The sequence below is a fragment of the Pantherophis guttatus genome, chromosome 1 (assembly GCF_059756535.1).
Source record: "Pantherophis guttatus breed Tessera chromosome 1, ASM5975653v1, whole genome shotgun sequence".
Lineage (NCBI taxonomy): Eukaryota > Metazoa > Chordata > Lepidosauria > Squamata > Colubridae > Pantherophis > Pantherophis guttatus.
The window spans coordinates 299,604,927-299,626,648 of record NC_142063.1 but is presented as its reverse complement, the minus strand read 5'-3'; the positions used below and the strand labels follow the sequence as shown (position 1 = coordinate 299,626,648).

Here is a 21,722-nt window from a genome sequence, read left to right as displayed (position 1 = left end):
CTTAGAGGTCTGTTGAAATAGGCAAGTTTTGACTGCTTTCCTAAATCCCAATAATGTTGCTACAAGGTTAATCTCCAGGGGAATGCTATTTTAGAGATGGAGGTGGGGGCAATGGTGGGGAAATATTTATTATTTTAAGTAATATTCATTATTTTAAATATTACAGTGCATAGATATATATCTAGATCGATCGATCGATAGATAGATAGATAGTATATAACTTAAATTAATGGTGAGAAAATACTCTCTCTCACTTTCTAGATAAACAGTATGTCACAAGAAAGCTGAATACGTTATTGCATATTTAGGTTTAGTAGATTTCACACCAAATCCTATTTTTTAATGTGATATTTTGGAATATTTCACCACTTGCTATAGAAAACATAATAAATCTCCTACTTACAACATTGGACAAAGTGAAAATGAATGAAAGGGATGAAAGCCTGTGACTTTCAGATGTTCTTGAACTACAACTTCCAGCCCTCCCCCCTCCCCCCAACAAGATCTATGATGAGGATACTGAGAGTTGTATAGTAGCTCAACAAACATTTAGAGACTCACAAATTCCTCACTCTCTGATCAAGAGCTAGGATCAAGAGCTATTAAGCAAGGTGTGCCTCTCTGTTCTATAAGCCAAAGTTTTGTAAATCTGTATATTTCACTTGATGGACTTTGAAATAATAAGGGAGAAGACTAATAATGTTTACTCTGATTATTGCTAGTTGTGGTACAAGATGCAGTCCTGTATCTATTGCTAGTTTCTACTGCCCTGGCGTAATCTAATAGTGATGTGTCTCTACAGATCCTCTTTAAAAGATAGAACTGTGTGCTGGATTAGAGAACCACTATTTGAATTCCTGACAAGGAAGGTAGTATAATAATACTTGCTGAGATAGGCGGCTATAGAAACCAAACAAATAAAATGTTATTTTCCTGACACCAATGCAGGGATTTGCTATTCCTTTCTGAATTTTCAGGCTAGTTTTCTATAGCCCAGCAATTACCTGGTGGTCTCCAGGTACTACTCAAGCCAGACCCTTTTAAGTGTTATCAGCCAAGGTTGGCTTGGTGCTGTCACCTGATCAACCACCCTTTCCATATGTGACAGGAATAAGAAAACGTATATTCATTTTCTTATGTTAAATGTATAGGAATGGAAAATGTATGACATAATATTTGTCACCCTGCATATTTTCCCCCTCCCAAGCAACCATTGTCCAAAATATGAATGGGAAAACATAAGTTTTACTAAAGAAGAGATAAGTATATTTTAGAGTTTCTGGAGTTAATTGCAGTTATGCATCCAAATATCATGTAAGTAGCAAACCAATAAGAATGATCATGCTGGGATGATCATGCTGGGATGCAATGATCAAATTTGGGGAGTGATTCTGCTCCAGCTTTCCCCAATCTAGTATTCCTCAGCGTACCTGAAGGTCAGCAGTTAGAAGAAGATTGGATTATATCAGGATCTCCATCGTACTGGATCTTCCCGTGGTGTTTGTGGGAATCCAGGTCTGACAGATAATTTCAAGTAAAAAAAAGAGAAGTGCATGAAGCAGCCAGTAAGGTCACCAAAAAAGAATGATGCTTCTGTTATTTTTCATTTGTAACAAGCAAGGAACTTTTCTATTGGAACCAAGTATTGTTTTGCAAAGACACACAATTTTCCATGATACATTGATTAGGATATACAAAACGAGGCCAGATCTATATGCTTATGGCTGTTAAGACTATACAGAATGGAAAGGTTGTTAGGAAAGACCTTGCCTCTAGTTACATTAACACAAAATATACCAACCCAGTTATAACCCTCTTCACAACAACGGCTTCTGCTTTTGTTTTTGATAAACAATTAGACAGAAAAATACCAGTAATTTTTCAGCATTTTAAATGAATCTTTTAATTGAAAAGATCTTTTGAATCTTTTAAAAAGACTAGATGAAGCACAGCTTGTTTTGTTCCTTTTAGATACAGTATAGGCAGTCCTCGACTTATGACCACAATTGAGCCCCAAATTTATGTTGCTAAGCGAGACAGTTGTTAAGTAGAGCCTTGATAGTACAGTGGTTTAGTGCACCCTGTTATTAACACAGCTGCCTGCAATTTCTGCTGGTTCGAATCTCTCCAAGGCTCAAGGTTGACTCAGCCTTCCATCCTTTCTAAGGTAGGTGAAATGAGGACCCAGTTTGTGGGGGCAATAAGCTGACTTTGTATAAAATATACAAAAGAATGAAGGCTATTGCTTAACGCATTGTAAGCCGCCCTGAGTCTCCGGAAAAGGGCAGCATATAAATCAAATTAAAAAAAAAAAAAAAGTAGGTTTTGCCCCACCTTTTGACTTTTCTTGCCACAGTTGGTAAGTGAATCTGGCTTCCTCATTGACTTTGCTTGTCAGAGAGTTGCAAAAGGGGAATCACATGACCCTGGGATACTGCCACTGTCAAGAATATGAATCAGTTGCCAAGGATCCAAATTTTGATCATGTGACCATGGGGATGTTGCAACGGTCATAAGTGTTGAAATGGTCATAAGCCACTTTTTTTCAGTACTGTTGTAACTTTGAACGGTCACTATAAATGAATGATTATACCCTGTTCCCCCAAAATAAGACATCCCCTGATAATAAGCCCAATTGGGCTTTTGAGCGCATGGCAATAAGGCCAAGCACTTATTTCAGGGTTCAAAAAAATATAAGACCGGGTCTTATTTTCGGGGAAACATGGTAAATAAAATGTAGTTAAAATGGACACTGTGTCAAGATAAGGTATATCTTCCAATATTAGATCTGGACAAATTTGGGAAGGTCATTCCCTCAATGGTCATCTTAAGAACATTCTGTTGTGGCCCGTCAGCGGCCTGTGCAGCTAGTAGCTGATTCCGACAGCGAGGAGGCTGGTGTGCTGCACCAGCAGCCTGTGCAGCTGGCACTCGAGTCGGACAATGAGGAGGCTGGAGAAGATGTGGTGCCAGAGGTGGGGATTCAGCCAGGGCCTTCAGAACCTCCAGAAGCTCCCATAAGTGAAGAGAAAGAAGAGGAGGAGCCTCTTCTCTATGCACAGGCACGCAGAGCTGCCAAAAGGCAGGAGTGGCTCCTCAGGAGGAGGTCTCCTCTAGAGTAAGGCTTGGGGCTAATTGGCCACTCCCTTAGCCTATTTAAGGAAGGACGAAGACTGAGGCAATTTACAGGGAACAACTTAGTTCACTCTCCTTCGCGTCTTGATTTTAGTTCTCTGCAAATTGCTTCTGGGCTTTCTGCCAACCATAGTAAGATTACAATTATTTATTCTTTGGATTCTTCTGGCTGTTAAGAAATTTAATTAAAAGCTTTTGTTTGAAAAAAAAACTGATTTAATTTAGTAAACTAAGGTTTGTACAGACTTTGTGTGTGCTGCATTCTTTGGGGTCCATAGCTGGGGCAGGACACATTCAAAAAACACCTGGCCAAAGATTATTGGAGACAGAAAAAAAATTAGAAGGAATGAAATCTTGCTTTAATACAACAAAAGTCTTAAAAGAGAGGCAAATACCTGAGTAAAGCGGTTTTTTCCTTAGCGGCTAATGGTCGCCCCCCCCCCTAAAATCTATGTGTTGGAGTACAATGCTTAGATGCTCTGTCTTATCATGTACCTAATGCTCTTTTTTTTTATACGACACTCTGAAGAAAGTATGTTGTTTTTCTAACTGCAGTGGGAAACTAACGTAATCTTGTAGTCCAATTCATTTTAAATCTGTATCCTAAAAACACACCTTTGGAACACACTTTCTGGCAAATAGAACAAATTCTCCCCTTGTCAAAATGTGCTGCTCAGAATCTTCTTAAGATGATTTGAATCTGAAGAGCACCCCGTTTAATCTTTTCTTGACCCTGCTATTTTCCACATATTGCCACCTCCAGTGGATGTTGAGACCTGTATTCCTGAAATTCTGCCTGGTGATAATAGTAGGAGCAATTAAAAATGGAGCAGGATGTTTGGAAGAATTAAACCCCTGAAGTTGAAAGCTAGTGCTTGGATTAGAAAACCTCCATCACAACTACCACCATACATTTGCCCAATTGTTCCTTTTTGAAGGAACTTTTTGCCAAGGGAGATTTCTCAAAGTTGGCCAGTAGGTGGCAACCTACCATTGACTGTTGTCTACAATCAGACTCGGCTAGCAGTTACTTATATTATGAGAGAACTCTAGATAAGAAGCTGTGTTATAATTAATTATAATTGTACTCAACTGCTTTTTCAGCAGTGCAAGTTGCTGAGTGTTTTAGTATTACCATTTATCAGGCTATTCCCTTGATTCCTAATGAAGGTGACTTCATAAACTTTAAGGTGATACAAATCGGGTTTTTCCAGGCTTCAGAAACTGTTAGTTTACAAGAAAAGTTCCCAGAACTCCTGATGAAGAGACAATGTTCTTGTGATAGAAAATTGTCTGTCTTTAAATGAAATGTACAGAAAAAAGGTCCTTAAGCTGTCAAAGAATCCAATCAAGTTCTTGGAGAATCCAAAGGTTCTGTGGGACATGGTTTGAAAATATAAATGACTGTCATGCTATTTCCAAAACATAATGCTCTTACCCACCCAAAGATCAGAATTCATGAATTCAGAGAATGATGATAATAATTAAAATCCCTAATAATAATAAATATAAAAAGTCTGTACAATATAATAAAAATAAAACACACCTGTTCCAATGAAGCAGAATATCTAAGGAGAAATGTCTAAGTAGTTGGGTGAATCTGTTAAGAGGGCAATTGTTAAAACGTGGAGTCTCGTGCTGCTCTTACTTCTTGGTGCTGAGAGTTTTCTTATTTGCACTAGTGGTCAAAATATGGAGTAGAAAGCAGGAAGGATGAAGTGCAATTGGGGCTGCCATTTTCTTCCATTAATAATCAAATGCACAAAGGAGATGAGAAAAAAGAAAGGAGTCAGAACCTCTAGTTAGGCCCAAATAATTAAAGAGATGGATGCCATTGGAGGTTGTAGGCTGTAGAAGAATAACCACTATCAGAAATGTAAAATTGGGAAGCACATCTTTTGCACATGGACATTTTAATTCCCAACTACTTCAAGTAAAGCTAGGAAAGATAGTGCTATCTGAAAGTTAGAGTCAGTATTATAGATGGATAGATGCTCTGATTTGCTATAAGCACTTCCTAAATAGCAAATTTCTTACCAGTTCACAATATTTCATAGCCCATTAGATGTCCAGATTTCTCAATGTCTGTTCATGTCATTAAAAACATTTTCTTTTCTTTTTTTTTATTACTAGACAAATCTTAGGGTAAAGATTAAAAATAAGGTTATCCCCAACTCATGATGCAAATGTTTCACTTCTGTTGAAACATCCTTTTGCTTCTAGCTTCCCCTGGGAATCTTATCAGATATTTGTGCTAAAAAAAACATTAACCACCTGCCCTGCGCTTTGTAATATCAGCAACCAACCTTTTTATCTTTTGGTTAATGTGCCTTGGTATTTTGAAAGGGGGAGGAGGGGGAGCAGGGAAAGCAGAGGGAAAAATTCCAGCAACAGATTTGATTTGCAGGGACAAAAATTTTGAGCAAATGCCAAGCTAGCAGGGGGGCCATTATTCTGTCTAAAAATAAGTTTGAAAAAAGAAACATACAGACACAAACCTTTTAAATCAACATGTTTTGGACTAATTGAGGAGAAAGCAAGAAAGATTCAGTTTGAAATTCAAATGATCACCTTCTGTTATGGACATTTTTTCCCCCTTTCCAAATTTATGATCTTAGATTTTAAAGAATAACTGCCGCTGAAATGAGGAAAATGTAAGTAATACGTGGTAGTTCACAAACAATCTGAAAAGTATAAAGTAGATATTAAAGGGAATGTGTAAAAATTAGCCATAATGTCTTTTTAAACTGCAAAAGGTAAGAATCACATAAGGAATATAGGAATTGATTAATAGAACAATTTCATTCAATGTAGAGTTTATTGTCAGTAATGTATGAATGTACAACATTCTGACCCATTTAATTTCATGTTGCCTGTTCAAAGATTAGGCTATATGGTGCTCTATAAATGTTTTAAAATACAACTTCCACCATACTGTGCTATTGATCGTGGAAGCTAAATCTGGAAGATACCAGTTATGCAACTGGTTTATTTTTGTTGGCAGAATGGTCCAGGGTTTTAAGCCTTTTGTATCTGCCAGCTAATCCTTTTAGATTAGGATCTCCAATGTAATCATTTCAGATTGCATGATACCTGAGATCTGCCTGCAAAAACAATTGCACGAATTAACTGGGAGTCTTCCTATGTCATTATCAAACATCTCCAGTTCTAGCAGATTTCCCCCTCCCCTGCCATTTGACTGAAGAAAATTTGAATATCTGCAGTTTGCTTCCACAAATGCAGAATGGTGGAATAGTTTTTTCAGATCAGATGATTTTTTTTCACCCCTTATGTTTGTAAACTGATCCATCTTGCCAATATCAGTCTCTGGCTTTCTGAAAGCTCTTGAAGAACATTTTGATAAAAATATTTAGGACTTGTTGCTGTTGAGCAACAGCCTTGCCTGTCTCATTATCACACATTATTTCAGCTTGTGCATTTGAAAGTTTCTGAGAAAAAGGCATTGTAGAAAAAATAATCATAAGGAATAAGGAAGCTTGGTGAAGCACTGAAGCTTTCTGTGATACTTGGGAGTCTCCAAAGATCAGTTGTGAATGCAGAGTTCTAATCTACCATATGTTCTTAATGAATAAGCAAATGATTTTGTTTAATAAGAGTAAAGTTCAGCTTATACTTGTTAGTGACACCCGTAATTCTCAAAGGAATCTCTTCCATTAGACCAGGTGCTCTAAACATCATTCTGTGTACATATTGGGTGTGTATGGGAGAAAATTAGTTCGTTGTCCATATAATTGGAAAAGAAGTGAGACTAGGAGTGATTGTTTACCATACTTGATGGAATTAAAAAACCTGTTCACTCTTTATTAGTAGATGGCTTAGAGAAAGTTTAAGATTAAACTTTGTCCTGGAGGTAGCTAACAAGAAAAAAACAACACCTTTCCATTTTCTTAAAGCTTATATTATTTTAAATTAAATGTGTAAATATTGCCTTGATTCTTAAAGAAAACCCAATATGGAGGTTGCTATAAGTCCTTTAATGGTTAGAACTAGCTGTTAAAAAGAATCATTATCATCATCATCTTTTGCTAATTGGGCCCACAATACTTGCTGATCTTGTAGATCCATCTTGTTTTAGGTCTCTTTCGTGGATATTTTTTATTAAGTGGAATCCATTCTATGACTGCCTTGGTCCACCTGCCATCAGTTCTTCATTCATTCATTTCATTCATTTATTAGATTTGTATACCGCCCTACTCCCGAAGGACTCAGGGTGGTGAACAGGCACAGAATAAAACACATAAATACAAAAGTTAAAAAACATAATTAAAACTAAATTAAATAATTTCGCCCGAGACAATTAAAATTCCCAATAATTTAAAAACAAATTAAAATTTCAGTTTAAAAAATTTAAAAGAAAGGGGAGAAAATTAGGCCAGGCCGGCCTACTGGAATAGGAGGGTCTTAAGAGTTCTTGCTATGTGACCAGCCCATTTCCATTTCAGTTCTTTTATTCTCTTGATGATATTCGTTTGTTCTCTAATCCATGTGCAGATCTTTCTATCTTGTCTTGTAATGCCGAGCATCTATCTTTCCACGGCTTTTTTGTGCCACATATTTTGTCCAATTCAGAAAGAAAAAGAAGCTTTAAGAAACATGGTTTGTTGAGACAGTTTAAACAGTGTTGTGATAAATGCCTTATGACAATTTTAGTATGATAGGACAGTAAAGTAAGCTTAAGTATTAGGATTGTAGACAGAGAAAAGGCGGAAATCCTAATAATGGGATCCGTAAAAGTTTGTACTAATTTATCTTAATATCCAGCCTGATTCTTATGAGGAAAACAAAACAAAAACATTACCCAGTGGCTTTTTTTTTTTTTAAAGAGCCAGAACAGTTTTCTGATATCTCAAACTGCAGATAGTTTTGTGACAATGACAATTTCACAATAGCATGAAAAGTGTTGCCTCTGTTATTATAACTTTGGTTTTGAAGAAAAGAGGAGAAAGTTGGAAGTGCACGAACTTAGATGTTGTTTGAATTAGGATTCTTGCGCATATACATGCTTGTCCACAAAAATATTAGAATAGAAATATCTTTTTAATAAAGAGGTTAGATTGACAGGCAGAAACCATTTTTTGTTAGCAGGGATTCTAAAGAAGAATGCTTTTCCTTAGTTTTAACATTTATATTAACGCACAAGTTTCCATCTTTTCTGACAAAAAAAAGTTAGGGAAGATGTAAATCCTGAAACTAAATTAACAGGAAGATTGTTCTAGATGTGGTGAAAAATTTGTTTGAGTGGTACATATTTTGTATAGATTTCTGCAGCTACACATTTGCATGTAGCTTTTTCTCAGTGAAACTCTTTTGTAAAGGGTGAATTGATTATGCCGTAAATTTATCATCAGAGTATATGAACTGATATATTATATAAATAGGATTCTTTCATAAGGAGAAGATTGAGAATTAGTTAAGAAAGAATTATTGCTCAGTGGCTAAATGCATATTCTGGGAGTTGAGCTTCTGATATTTCTGGAACGGCTGGGAAAAATATCTGCTTGGAATACTTAAGATGCACAGTCAGTTGGCAGACAATATTGAGCAGGACAGTCTATTCTTCTGACTTGATATTTTATTTATTTATTAGATTTTTATCCCACCTTTAGTACTTTATACGTAACTCAAGATGATGAGCATAGATAATACTCCTTCCTATTTTCCTTATAACGACTCTGTGAAGTGGGTTGGACTAAAAGAGAATGACTGACCCAAAGTCACCCAGTAAGCTTTCATACTTAAAGTGGGACTAGAACTCTTAGTCTCTTGGGTTCTGGGCCAGCGCTTTAACTACTACACAAAACTGGCTCTGTATATATGTATAAAATCTTCACATAGTGCTAGTTAGTACAAATGCAGATATCCTGAAATTCTCTTCTGAATGATCCCTACATAAGTAAGGCAGAGAACTGTAAGAAATACAGTTCTAATAGCAAAGCAAATGGTTGCTTAGGTTTATAGGCTACCACTTTTTATTATATAAATGTCTTAGCTGATATGAGTGAGATGGCTTCATTATTGAGAACTGGCATTTGGGTAAGATTTATTGCAATATTAAAACTTTTTGATGGTTGGAACGGGGAGAGCTTTTTCGCTATGCAGAATTACATTAGCTTGTTGGGCTTTAAATGTATTTTGCAATCTATCGTTTTCTTATTTTTCTCTCTATGATGTATTACTGAGAGTAAAGGTTGCTTTATTGATGTGATATACAAAGGTTATTATATCAATATGTTGCAGAGAAAATGCAAGCGAAGGGGAGTGCAGAGGAAAAATTTATCTGAAGCTTTTTCCAGTAAGTGGTGCCATGGTATTCTGAACTGGGTATCTCCATCCCACTCACTAGTTAAAAAGGTTGCAATGGCTGTTTGTTTTTTCTCAGCCATTCACCTCAGCAGTACCAATGGCCAGCAAGCTAACTTTGTGCACATTGGACTCAGATGCCTTTTCTCAGACTAGTCACAAAGGGAAGAGGAAAAATTGTTCCTGGGTGAGGGAGAAGATCAGCATCCAAACTTCAAATCCACCAGACCATTTAAAAAGTAGAATTTCTACAATTATTCAGGAAATATATAAACATTATATGCTACCTATATCCAAGAATCTGATCTACCAACCGTCAAGTCAAATTGGCACTAGATAAGATACAAAAGAACTTAAGTTCACTGGATTTAAGTCTCTAAGCTTAAAGATTCTAAACTACTGATGCATTTGACCCGGCCTTCAGGCTCCCCCTAGTTATATCCTACACTTTGTAAGGCAATATAGCTCTTCTACCTGAGGTGAAGCCTCCTTTGACTGGAGGTGATGGTGGTAGTGTTCACATAAGTGGCCTGTAGAAATAGTTCATAGTAAAAATTAACCTTCCAACAGACTCCCACCACCATAGCCAGCTCTTGTATATCCCATTTTAGAATGCCCTGGCTCTATTACCATAGGACATTGGTGTGCGGGACATTTCATTAAGGTCTTTTTTATACAGTGGAGATAATCCATCCAGCACTGTTAAAAAAATGGGAGGCAATGATGGATGGCATCAGTATTTGCAATTTATGGGGACTAATTGTGTCTTTCTGAATTCCTACCTTATCAAATGCTATTTTGCTTTACGACTTGCCGTTCCAAAGCTGGGCAAGGGGGCAATTATCTCTCACAGAAACTGACAACATTTTTGAAAAAGGACCTTCATACTAAATTCAGCAACTATTCTTGATTAAAGAAAATATGTTTCCTTATTGTAAAAACAATCAGATTTAAAAGGAAACTAAACATTTCTGAAGTTCTTTTCAAGTAGCATAAAGACATTGCGTGTACTTTGGCTAAATTGCTTCTGTATTTTATTCTAACTGAACTTATTTGTTCGGTTCTGGCTTTTCTTTTTTCCAGGAATTTAAGGTGGCATTCTTAGACCTCAACCAGTGGCAGCATCTGCCCAACCTTGCTGGGTTTGGAAATTAGAATGGGGCCTACACCACCAGAGCTGGGAAGTTTTTTTCCAATTAAAAATCTTGGAAAAAGGTTATAGCCAAGACATTTTATGGATATGTTCATATAGTTACCAGGGTATCCTTAACTTTTTACATGTTTGTCTCTGTGAAAGAAAGACTGCACCTCAGTCAGTTCATGATTGAAAAGTAGTTAAATATAGATCCTATACTAATTCTTTAATCATTACACATTATTTACTCTTGATAGATAGGTAGAATGTGGTTGTGTAATTTATCAGTTCTCTAGACTAGCCAACTTCACAATGATATTGGATGGCTTCACATTTTTTAAAACGCAAACACAAAACAAAACGAAACAAAACAAAACATCAAAACAACAATTGTCTAAGGGAATAATCAACTAAACTTCAACATTATTCTTAACTTAAAGGATTAGTTTGCTATGGTATAAGTGGTATAAGTTTGAATGGCTTATAATTTATTGTGAATATGGCTTTAAAAAAATTCCAATAAAGTATGTACAGTAGTATTGTAAATAGTATAAGGACACTTATATTTAAATATATTTTCCCTGTATGCTGTCAGGTTCCGACCGATACCCTAATTAAATCATGAGCCTAGAGCCAAGCTTCAAAAGAAATCCAGTTATTTATTAGGAGCATCGTGTCCTCACGTTCCAAGTGAAGCCAACTCTGACCCCACTTAATTTACGTTCCAGCTCTGACCCTGTTTCCCCCCTCCCCCCAAGGTGTGTCATCAGTTACATTCTCCAATGAAGTAGTTTTGCGGATTGTAGAGATCACTCCCTCTGGCCACTGTGGGTAACCGTGGAGACAGTCTTGACAGAGATATGGCTGGAATACAATTTTGTTTTGACTGACGTGCTGCCTCGCCACAGCTGCAGAGTTCGTTTTCCCATTCCCTTTGGCAACTCGAGAGCAGGCCAGGGATGCTTTGCGAGTTGACACATACATTACAACACAAAGCAGCACAGATTTAAATGCTTTATTTTATTGAATGCATCTGCTTTTGAAATATATAGTCAGGAATTTTAATAAAACAGAATTCTAGAATATCTTAGGCGGGAGAGTGTCTTCAAGCCAGTGTTGACCCCTGGAGATATCTGGAGAAGTCCTTCCAGTTTTCTTGAAAAGATTTCGAAAGTGGTTTGCCTTGCATCTTTCCTAGGACTGAAAGAGAATAACTGGTACAAAGTATTCAGCTGAGTTCAGCACTAAGGCAATATTAGAATTCATGATCTCCTGACTTCTAGCCCAGCACCTTTAACCACTATACCAAAGTGGCTGTTCAGAAGATCTTATTCTTTCTTTCTTTCTTTTTTTTTTTAAAGCAAAATGTTATCTAATTAGGTGTCTAGACATTAGCCTTTAGGGTTACAAACACATGCACAGGGCAACTTAGGTAAACAAGAACTTCGTAATTTTTAAAATCGCTTTTTAAATAATGGAATGTATCTGGATGTATGATCACTGCAAGCTCAGAGATGTTCCTCACAACTATGCAGTAAAATCTTAGGCTGCCTAGACCCATCTAATATTAACTACCATAACGAAGTATGGTGAAGAGATGCAAAATCATGGCTTAAAATGGATTTGCAAATTGTGCCTTGTAATCAAAATTATATTACACCTTTCTTCTTAGTGGGGGTGGTGGAAACATTTTTTAGCAGGTTCCTTGTCCTTGAAGGTGTTCTGCATGGTTGACAAGAGGTATTCTTATTACCGGCTTCCTATACTAATTTCATTCAACTTTATAAAAGTCACTTCTTTAAATTTTATTTACAATTTACTTAAATTTTAATCAAGCGGCTGAAATTTTACAAAATTAACAAATGTTAAATTGCTTTGCATTTTAATTAATTCTGTGGGTACAATCTAGTGGCTTATCCAACTCATGCAATAAACGATAAATACTTACCATGGACAGATATGCCTGCAACAAGGTATTGAGCAAAAAAGTGGGTTTGATATGAACCTCAACATTTCATAATGCTTTTTATTAAATTAATACATTACTTTAACAGAACAATAGAATAACAGAGTTGGAAGGGACCTTGAAGGTCTTCTAGTCCAACCCCCTGCTCTAGTCCAACCCCCCCTACTTTGATTATGGTCAGGCTTTATTAATAAGATCTAAATGTGTAAAAACTTCTAGCGATAAAACAAGTGCTACATTTGTTGATTTGAGAACTAATATCAGAGAAGGAATATTGCATATTTCTGTTACCATTGGGTGTTGGAAGTGTAGAAGTTGTATCATCTTTATACACCTTTATATACCATTGTTATATACTTTGGCATCAGTGGTGGGTTTCAAATTTTTTTACTACCGGTTCTGTGGGCATGGCTTGGTGGGCGTGGCATGGTTTGGTGGGCGTGGCTTGGTGGCCGTGGCCGGGGAAGGTTACTGTAAAATCTCCATTTCTTCCGGATCAGCTGGGACCTGGGAGGCAGAGAATAGATGGGGGCGGGGCCAGTCTGAATTTTTACTACCGGTTCTCCAAGCTACTCAAAACTTCTGCTACCAGTTCTCCAGAACTGGTCAGAACCTGCTGAAACCCACCTCTGTTTGGCATGCCCATGAGCTTCCAAACCCTTTAAAGCTTCACAACTCTAAAAACACTTAAGAATATAGAGTTCCTTGCAAAGCCTATCCTGCTTCCTTCAATCTTAGGTGTATTATAGAGAAAGCTCGATCTCATCATGGAAACTCCTACAGTTCAGCCCCTGTATCAGCACCCAAAGGTTCAATGCGTGAAGAAATTCCATTCCTCATCTCTTTCTGATTCCACTTCAGGCAAAATATGCCAGAAATCCATTACAATAGCCGTGTTTTTTTTTAATTTATAGTTTACCCCCGCCCTAAAAACAACAGCACTTAAAGATAAAAGGCTCTCATTATAGTGCTAAATCTACTGCATTCTACATTGCTGAGAGATAATTACTTTCTCAAGGCTACTCAGTGAATTCTATAATCCTGTCCTTTCACTAAAATAGGAGGAATGGCTGCCTTTTTTGACCTCGAGACCTCCAGATGTAAATGCCCAGAAAAAATCTTGCATAATTCCTTGCCCTGGAGGGCACCAGGGTGGGGACAATTGGCTCTAGAAGCAGATTCCTGTTTACTACATGAAGAGGAGACCTATCTCCTTTCAGAATGAAAATGGCAGGTCCTGACTATGGAATTCCTTCCCTGAATACACCAAAGTGAATGAGAAATACCAACCTGTGTGGGTTTCACTGAAATTGCTGTGCCCGTTGCGGTGTTTCCATTGTCTCCATTGTGAACTTGTTTTGAGTTTTGTCATTTCGTATGTTGTTATTGGTGTGTTTTATTTTTCTTTGGAATTATTGTTTTAATTCAGCCAATTAGATTGCTCCTCCAGCCAAGTGAGGGTGGTGATAGTGACTGAAAGCATGCATCATAGTTAGCTATGGCTTGTTGTAACAACAATTTGTTGAAAAAGCCACAGTCACTGGCCACGGGTTTTAGAAACCACAATGGCTGGTTCATGCAGCATGTTAAGGTCAAACTATTTATAGTTTAGCATGATGGGTGAGCTCAGCAGTTGTATTGTGTTTAGATAGAGGATAAACATTTGACAATCCTGATTGCTGTGTCAAACTGGTATGCCTAGTGATGTCTAGATAATTGGGGAAAGTTGTTCTGTTATGGTCTGAGCCTTCTCACAAATGTAAGTTCGAAAGGGTATTTGATGTTTGAATTTTAACTGCGCTCACCTTTCATTCAGAAGTTGGTGTTGTTTTTGAAGAAACGGAGGCCTGCGACTGGTGGAGTTTGGGTGCCCTTCTCTTTGAACTCCTTACTGGAACGGTAGGGTCTACTTTTAAAGAAAAAAATATGTCCTGAATCCTACAGAAAATTAGGGAATTAGTTCTAGATTGTAAATATCCAAAGGCAGCTAAGAGATACAGAAAAACTAATGTTTTGCTCCCATCTAGTAGACATCAGGATTTTTGTCGCCTAGAGAGCTTAGTAATATCATACTATAGAGCCGTGATGGTGAACCTATGGCACTCGTGCTAGAAGTGGCATGCAGAACCATCTCTCCGGGCATGCCAGCCATCGAATATTGTTCTTCCGGATTCCGGCATGCCAGCCAGCTGGTCTTCACATATGCGGGAGCGCTGGAAACCGGAAGAACAGCTGCCCAGTGTGTATGCATGTGCCGGGAAGATGATCTTCTGGTTTCTGGCACGCACATGTGCACCAGCCAGCTGGTCTTCATGCATGTATGCATGTCAGAAACCAGAAGACCAGGTGGCCAGCGTGCATGCTCACACTGGAGACCAGAAGATCATCTTCCCGGTGTGCACATGCGCACCAGGCGGCTGCTCTTCTAGTTTCCAGCACACATGCACGCTCCCGTTTCAGCACTCGGTGCCGAAAAGGTTCGCCAACACTGCTATAGAGTAACAAAAATATAAGATAGAAACTTTCATATTGAAAGAAAAAAACTTCGGAACAATTGAAGATACTACATTTAATTTAATTTAGTATTTAATATTTAATTTAATTTAATTTAATTTAATTTAATTTAATTTAATTTAATTTAATTTAATTTAATTTAATTTAATTTAATTTAATTTAATTTAATTTAATTATCACATTTCTATGCCGCCCAACTCCCAAGGGACTCTGGACGGCTTACAACTAAAGTAATGCGACAATGAACATAGAAAATTATTAAAAACATTATGAAAACATTTTAAAAACATTAAAAGCCCATGCATACCATTCATGGCTGGATCTCACAGGATTGCAACAGCGAGATCAACGGTCCCAGGCCTGCCGGAATCTGTGTATTTATTGCCCGCCTTTATTATTTTTACAAATAACTAAATGCAATGAGTTATTTGTAAAACACCTTTCTTCTCCTATTTTGCTCACAATAACAATTCTATGAGGTGGGTTGGGCTGAGAGAGTGATTGGCCCAAAGTTACCCAGCTAGCTTTCATGGCTAAGGCGGGACTTGAATTCATGGTCTCCCACGTTCTGGTGCCTTAACTACTAGACCAAACTGGCATCCAACAGCATACATCATTTGTTGAATAAACCACAGATGGTCAGGTACTTACAATATGATAAGCCATAAACAATAGCCTATACCACATTACTAGTTCACACAGTGTTTCAAACTGAAACTGAACATCTTATGATTTAGCATGGTGATTAACCCAGACACTGAATATGCATTTTTCTTACAAGGAAAAAAAACCTAGTGCTGTCAATAGGGCATGCTGTTGGGATTTAGAGTACATAATGTGTTTCTGGGGACAAAACAATAGATGGTAAAGAAGTATTCCCTTTGAAATGTAACACTGAGGAACAAGAAGTAATTAACAACAAATGCAAGTTGCTGGGGTACACCGTGGAAGTGAATTCATGAAAAAGATGTATCTTATTTCATTGTTCCTCATTTGAAAGAACAGATATTTAACCTTTTTGTATTTGGCCCATCATTATAGATCTTCAGGAAGATAAACTAAGATGCAAAGGGAATTTTTTTAAACAACAATTATTTGGAATACTTGTTTGGTTCAACCTAGGACCACATTTTTTTGTTCAACAAATCAATTCCCCCCCCAAATTTCACTTCCCTTCCTCCAGCCAGGTGAAAGAGTTAAATTATGTAGGAAGAAGGCATGTCTTTTTGTTGGAAGGAGGGGCTCATTGGCTTCTTTCCCTTTGCTTCTTCTGAAAGAAAATGATGTTTCGTAAAGCAGCGTTCCCCAGCCTCTGGACCATAGCCTATTAGTGGGCTGTGAGCTATTTGCAACCTGACTGTGGAAATGGAGGGTGAGCGCACGTGCATCCCTACTTGCATGAGTGGCGGGCACACATGCACGCCGCTTATGCAAATGGAGCTGCACAACAGTGCACATGCATGCGTGCGCTTGCCAGCTGCTTGTGCAGAACCAACCCCTCCTCCCTGCCAGTTGCAAAGGTTGGGGTACTCTGCCCTAAAGCAGGGGTGTCCAACCTTGGCAACTTTAAGATGTGTGGACTTCAACTCCCAGAATTCCCCAGCCAGCCATGGGAGTTGAAGTCCACAAGTCTTCAGGGTGCCAAGATTGGATACCCCTGTCCTAACATGTTTCTGAATTATTTCCTCTTGGTAGCCTTGGTGTATGTTGAAATACAATTTCCACTATCCCTGAAGTTGATGAGAATTAGGGTGGGTTATGCCATATAAAAGAACATAATTAGGCTGGGTAACCTGCCTGAGAAATGGAGCGGAGGTTTGTACCTCCTTGATCCTTGTGCCCCCATTCACATTTTCAGAACACCTTTAGGAACAACCTATCAGCTTGTTTTCCAGATTTTTTTTGCAGTGGAAATGGATAATATGTGTATGCACAATGCAAAATAACTCCACTTACAATTTTTGGTGAGGAGATACCCACTGTAATTGCTTTGTGTTTTAATGAGATTTTTTGTTCCATTATTGTTAGGGATTTTCACAGAGGTCACAATTACCTGTCTGAATCCATATACCATAGCTTGCACCTCCATTTTTTTTTCATCTCACAACAGGAATGAGATTTTAGGCATGCATAATGAATATTCAAAAGGTGAAGCTTCCAAAACAATGCAAGCCTGCACTGTTCTGTTCTGCTGATAATCAGTTCTATTACACCTGATTAACTAGATCAACTAGTTGAACTACAAGCTCCTTCATTTCCAGTCAGAATATCAATCACTTTCTGATTAAGAGTTATGGACATATTGGCATAAATTGAGGAAGATTACTTTAAGTTGGTGAATATAGTAACATGCATTGCCATTCTTTATCATAACATGAACTTTAATATGATGCATTTCTTGTTGGTTTGCCATAGACTCTCTTGGAGTGCCACCCAGCAGGAATAAATACTCATACCTGTTTAAACTTGCCAGATCACATTTCAGAAGAAGCCAGATCACTCCTTCAACAGGTAAATTCTTGATGAATGTGTATAAATGTTGTACTCCTTGCTACGGTTAAAGTCAGACTAACGTATGCTATATATTTTACTGAACATATCAAAAATGTTCCGTTTATTATATTACAAAAATGTAATAAATGGATTTTTTTTCATTCAGTGGAAATGACAGCCTCTTATCACCTTACAGTGTTAATAAAATTAGCTTTGTTCTTTTCATACTTGATGTTGTAAAGCGTTTCCTATCTTTCCTATTTATCTTTAGAAGCTTTTATAAAAGATTTGGGAGTAATTCAATGTCTGAAAATGTACTAATAGGATTGTGGTTTATCTTAGTGTCCCCAATAGCTACATCTTCTTAGCAGTAAAATTCTGTGTAATATAAAGAAACTGAACTATTAATGTGTAGGGTAGAAAAGTCCTACAGTTATACCATTATAGAAAATAGGAGCCATTTTTGTCAGGAAAACGTGAATTAACACTAAATTAATTATTTAATTTTGGAAAGGAGGAAAGGAATGATAGAGAAGTATAAAAGACCTATTTACCTATTGTCACCAAATACAGCTAGGGCACAAAATTGCTGCAGAAATCCATTGATTTAATTATTTCTCCTGACATAGACGATTTGGGAGTAAAGGTACATTTTTAATATTAAAGTGAGCATAATCTTTTAGGATTTAGAAACATGCTAAAACGTGGTTATTTTAACAAACTTTGACGATGGAGCCAAGCTGATTTAGATCTGTCCTGTTGTATGAATATTATGGTTCTTATGTTTCGATCAGATCTAGTTTTTAAACATTGTTAAAACTGTGGTTATTTTTATTGTTTTAATCTACTTATGTAGACAGGATTATAAACCTTTATAGTCGGTATTCGGTGGGAGTAGTAGAAAAGTCTCCTAAAATAAGTAAATAAGAATAAAAGTATACATGTACTATTAAGATCAATGACTTCATCTAGTTTTTAGACTCGTAGAATAGAGGATATTTTATATTCCACCCCAGAAAGGAGACTGAAAATGAATGGAATTTTACCACTGGCATCTTTCGGAGTTTATTAAAGCAATACATAGCAACATGTAGCATTTTATGCCAGACCCTTTGTTATTTTCCCTCCTCCCCCAGGTTCAAGGTTACCCTTGTCCAAAAGGAAGTGTTTCATCTCTGGGCTGCATGTGGCTGACTTTACAGTTGAAGAGTCTGCTCCATTGGCTAGTAAATCAACTTTCTTTTGTGTGTCTTTCTAAGGAAACTACCATTCATTTTTGAGGAAGCTTTGTCAGGAAAAGGAAAAAGGGACTCTTGGCATAGCTAGTCATTTGTCATTATGATTTTCCTCTTCCACCCCCCTCACAGGTTGCTTGGGTCAGCCCATCACAGAATGTCTAGGAGAGGAACAGTGTGCAGATACATGCCAAATGTGTCCCATGACATGGATTTCAAAATCCGTGACCTCACTGAAAAAATAACACCCCACCCCGATCTAGCCAGCTAGGAGCTACGTACTTCAGAGGCATTATTCCTTATTTTGATTACCTGAAGATATAGATGGAATTCTTAAGGCTCTCTTAATTGACATCAAATTTCTCGAAAGCTGTCCCAGTTAGCATAATAACCAGTCTCTTTTTGAACAATGCAGCTTTAATGCAGTTTATTTTGCATTTCCTTTCTCATATTAAAAGTTTTTTTTTTCTTGTAACAGGGAAAACCTTCAGAACATAAATGTCTTTGTACTTAACTTTTCCACCTGGTATCAGCTGTTATATTTTCCAGAAGACGGCCGAGTGGCTGTTTTCTGACTGCTTATCTACTAACTCATGTATATTCACAAAGAAGGCTTGTTTTGTTATCTGAGTTATTTTACTAAGTGAGGTTAGAGCAGTTTTAAGTGGCAGAGCCAACTTAAGATGTGCAAATGAATACATTTTATGGGTAAATTTCTCACTTTGATTATTAGATGTATGCATATGAAGGCATGCGCCCCAAATAATACCAAAGACAACTGCATTATGCTATAGTTCCCTTTAAAGGAAACTTAGAAATGAAATTATTCTTTTGAACTGCTTATTTAAAATGTGACAGACTCATAAGAAGGAAGAAATGTAAACTTCAGTTCCTTTATCCTTTGTAAATATTTTTATGCTTTGCTGGTTACTTCCTTTCAAACATTTTCCATCAGAAGTTGCAGATAAGAAGAGTTCACTTCACTTTCTATGTATATATTCACTTCCCTTTTGACTTTATTGTGGATTTTTTTTTAAAAAAACCTACTTAGTATTATTACTACTAGCAATCAATCGTACCATTTCTTTACATTTCATTTGTGAGTCTTTAGCTGCCAAAGCTCCTTGGGCCTTTTTGAAGACTTTTTTAGATAAATATTTTAATTGTCTGAAAAGCATCAGTTCCTCTTAGTTTCCTCTGTCTGATCTGATCACATTGGTTTCCATTGAAACCCCGTGCTGGGGCTACCCATCAAGTAGTATTTTTATCTTTTTCCATATGATTTAAACAAATACATTTTGCATGTAGTGCAAATAGGGATACATTCTGTGATATACCTTCATTGTGCATCTGTGTATCTTTGAGACTCCTAGCAACTGCCTGGACTTAGTCCCTCAATTTTCTTGGCAAGATTTCAGAAGTGTTTTGCCATTGCCTCCTTCCTAGGGCTGAGAGAGAACGACTGGCCCAAGGACACCTAGATGGCTTTGAGTTTAAAATCTACCTGGTTTCTAGCCTGATGTCTTAAAGCCTGGCTGTCTCACACACCTTCATTAAAATCAGGTAAAAGGAAATTTAGTTTTCATCCAAACGAAGTGGAGACAGTCCATCTTTTTCCCTTGCATTTCTTGTAGGTTGATAAATATAAGAGGCAGTATAAAAGATAATACTCTAAAAATGACAACAAGGTTTTTAATACCACAGGTACTTGCTGACATACTCTTTTTCTTCCTCTTAATCTGTATTTATGAAACAATAAGTGGAATGTTCAGGATTATTTCAGAAACAACTAAGGCTTAAAGGAGGCAATATTTGATAGCTTGAAACAAAATTACTGATAGTTAATTGCCATTAATAAGTCTTACATATAATATAATAGGTTCTTGTTGTAGATAATCATTCAGATAAAAATACATATATACTCAAGCACTGGTTTTGTCAGCAGCAAGATAGTCTTCTGGAAACAGAACAGAATAGAATCAAATTTAGTGTTATGGGAGAAGCTGGCAAAAGAAGACCAAGTTTGAAACAGGCTAGAAGCAGTAGAGGAAAAAAAAAGCAGAAGAAACTCTCATATATATATCCATATGGGAGAGGTCATGGACAACAGCTTGAAATCCTGCTTTTCTCACTCCACCTTCCTCCTCCTTCATCATTTTATTCAGAGCAGAACCTATGCAGTTCACTCTGTGCTTCCTGGTGCACATACACAGAGATGCAACACGAAGAAGAGGATAAACGTACACTTAAATAAATGCAACATGTTACTTATAAAATTAAATACAGATGCCCCCTATGTCTATTTTTGGTAAAGAAAAGAATTCCAGAAGCCATGCTCTATCTTCCTCACTACATTTACATAACAGCCAATATTTTATCTGAAATACTTTAATTCTGCCCGCTTTAATGAGCTGTGACAAGTAAAGTTTTCATATTTCAATTTTATTACATATTTACTCAGATAAATTTCTAGGGTTCTAATTAAAAACTTGTGTATTCTCCATTAACTTAAACACATTATATTTCAGTAGTCTAGGCCATATAAGCAAAGTGCAAAGATCCAGTACAGCTTAAGTTTCACATGTAATCAGGTTTAGTAAATACGACAGGAAAGCTACAAGAATAAAGTTACTGGTCTACTTAAATATACTGTATAATAGATGACCAGGTATAATTATGTTTAGAGATTGGGATAACATGCAGATATTGTAAAATTAATGTCAGTCAGTATAGGTAGTCCTTGATTTATAACCATTGGTTTAATGACAAAATTACGATGGCCTTGTGGAAAAGGACTTTTGACCTGTACTTCTACTTATGGTGATTGCGCCAGCCCCATAGTCATCACAATTTGGGTGCTTGGCAGTTGGCTCACATTTATGATTGGTTGCAGCATCCTGCAGTCACATGATCACAATTTGCA

The 21,722-nt window shown here is 37.0% G+C and overlaps 1 protein-coding gene across 5 annotated transcripts in view; it reads left to right on the top strand.

Moving 5' to 3' along the window:
• The window catches only part of RPS6KC1 (ribosomal protein S6 kinase C1), a 98,246-nt gene that overhangs the window by 72,850 nt on the left and 3,674 nt on the right, over positions 1 to 21,722 (top strand). For all 5 annotated transcript variants that reach the window (XM_060692492.2, XM_034427798.3, XM_034427800.2 and 2 more), the window contains 2 exons: positions 14,374 to 14,456; positions 17,487 to 17,582. In XM_060692492.2, coding sequence (XP_060548475.1) covers positions 14,374 to 14,456; positions 17,487 to 17,582 — 179 coding nt within the window. The remainder of the gene's footprint in view (positions 1 to 14,373; positions 14,457 to 17,486; positions 17,583 to 21,722) is intronic.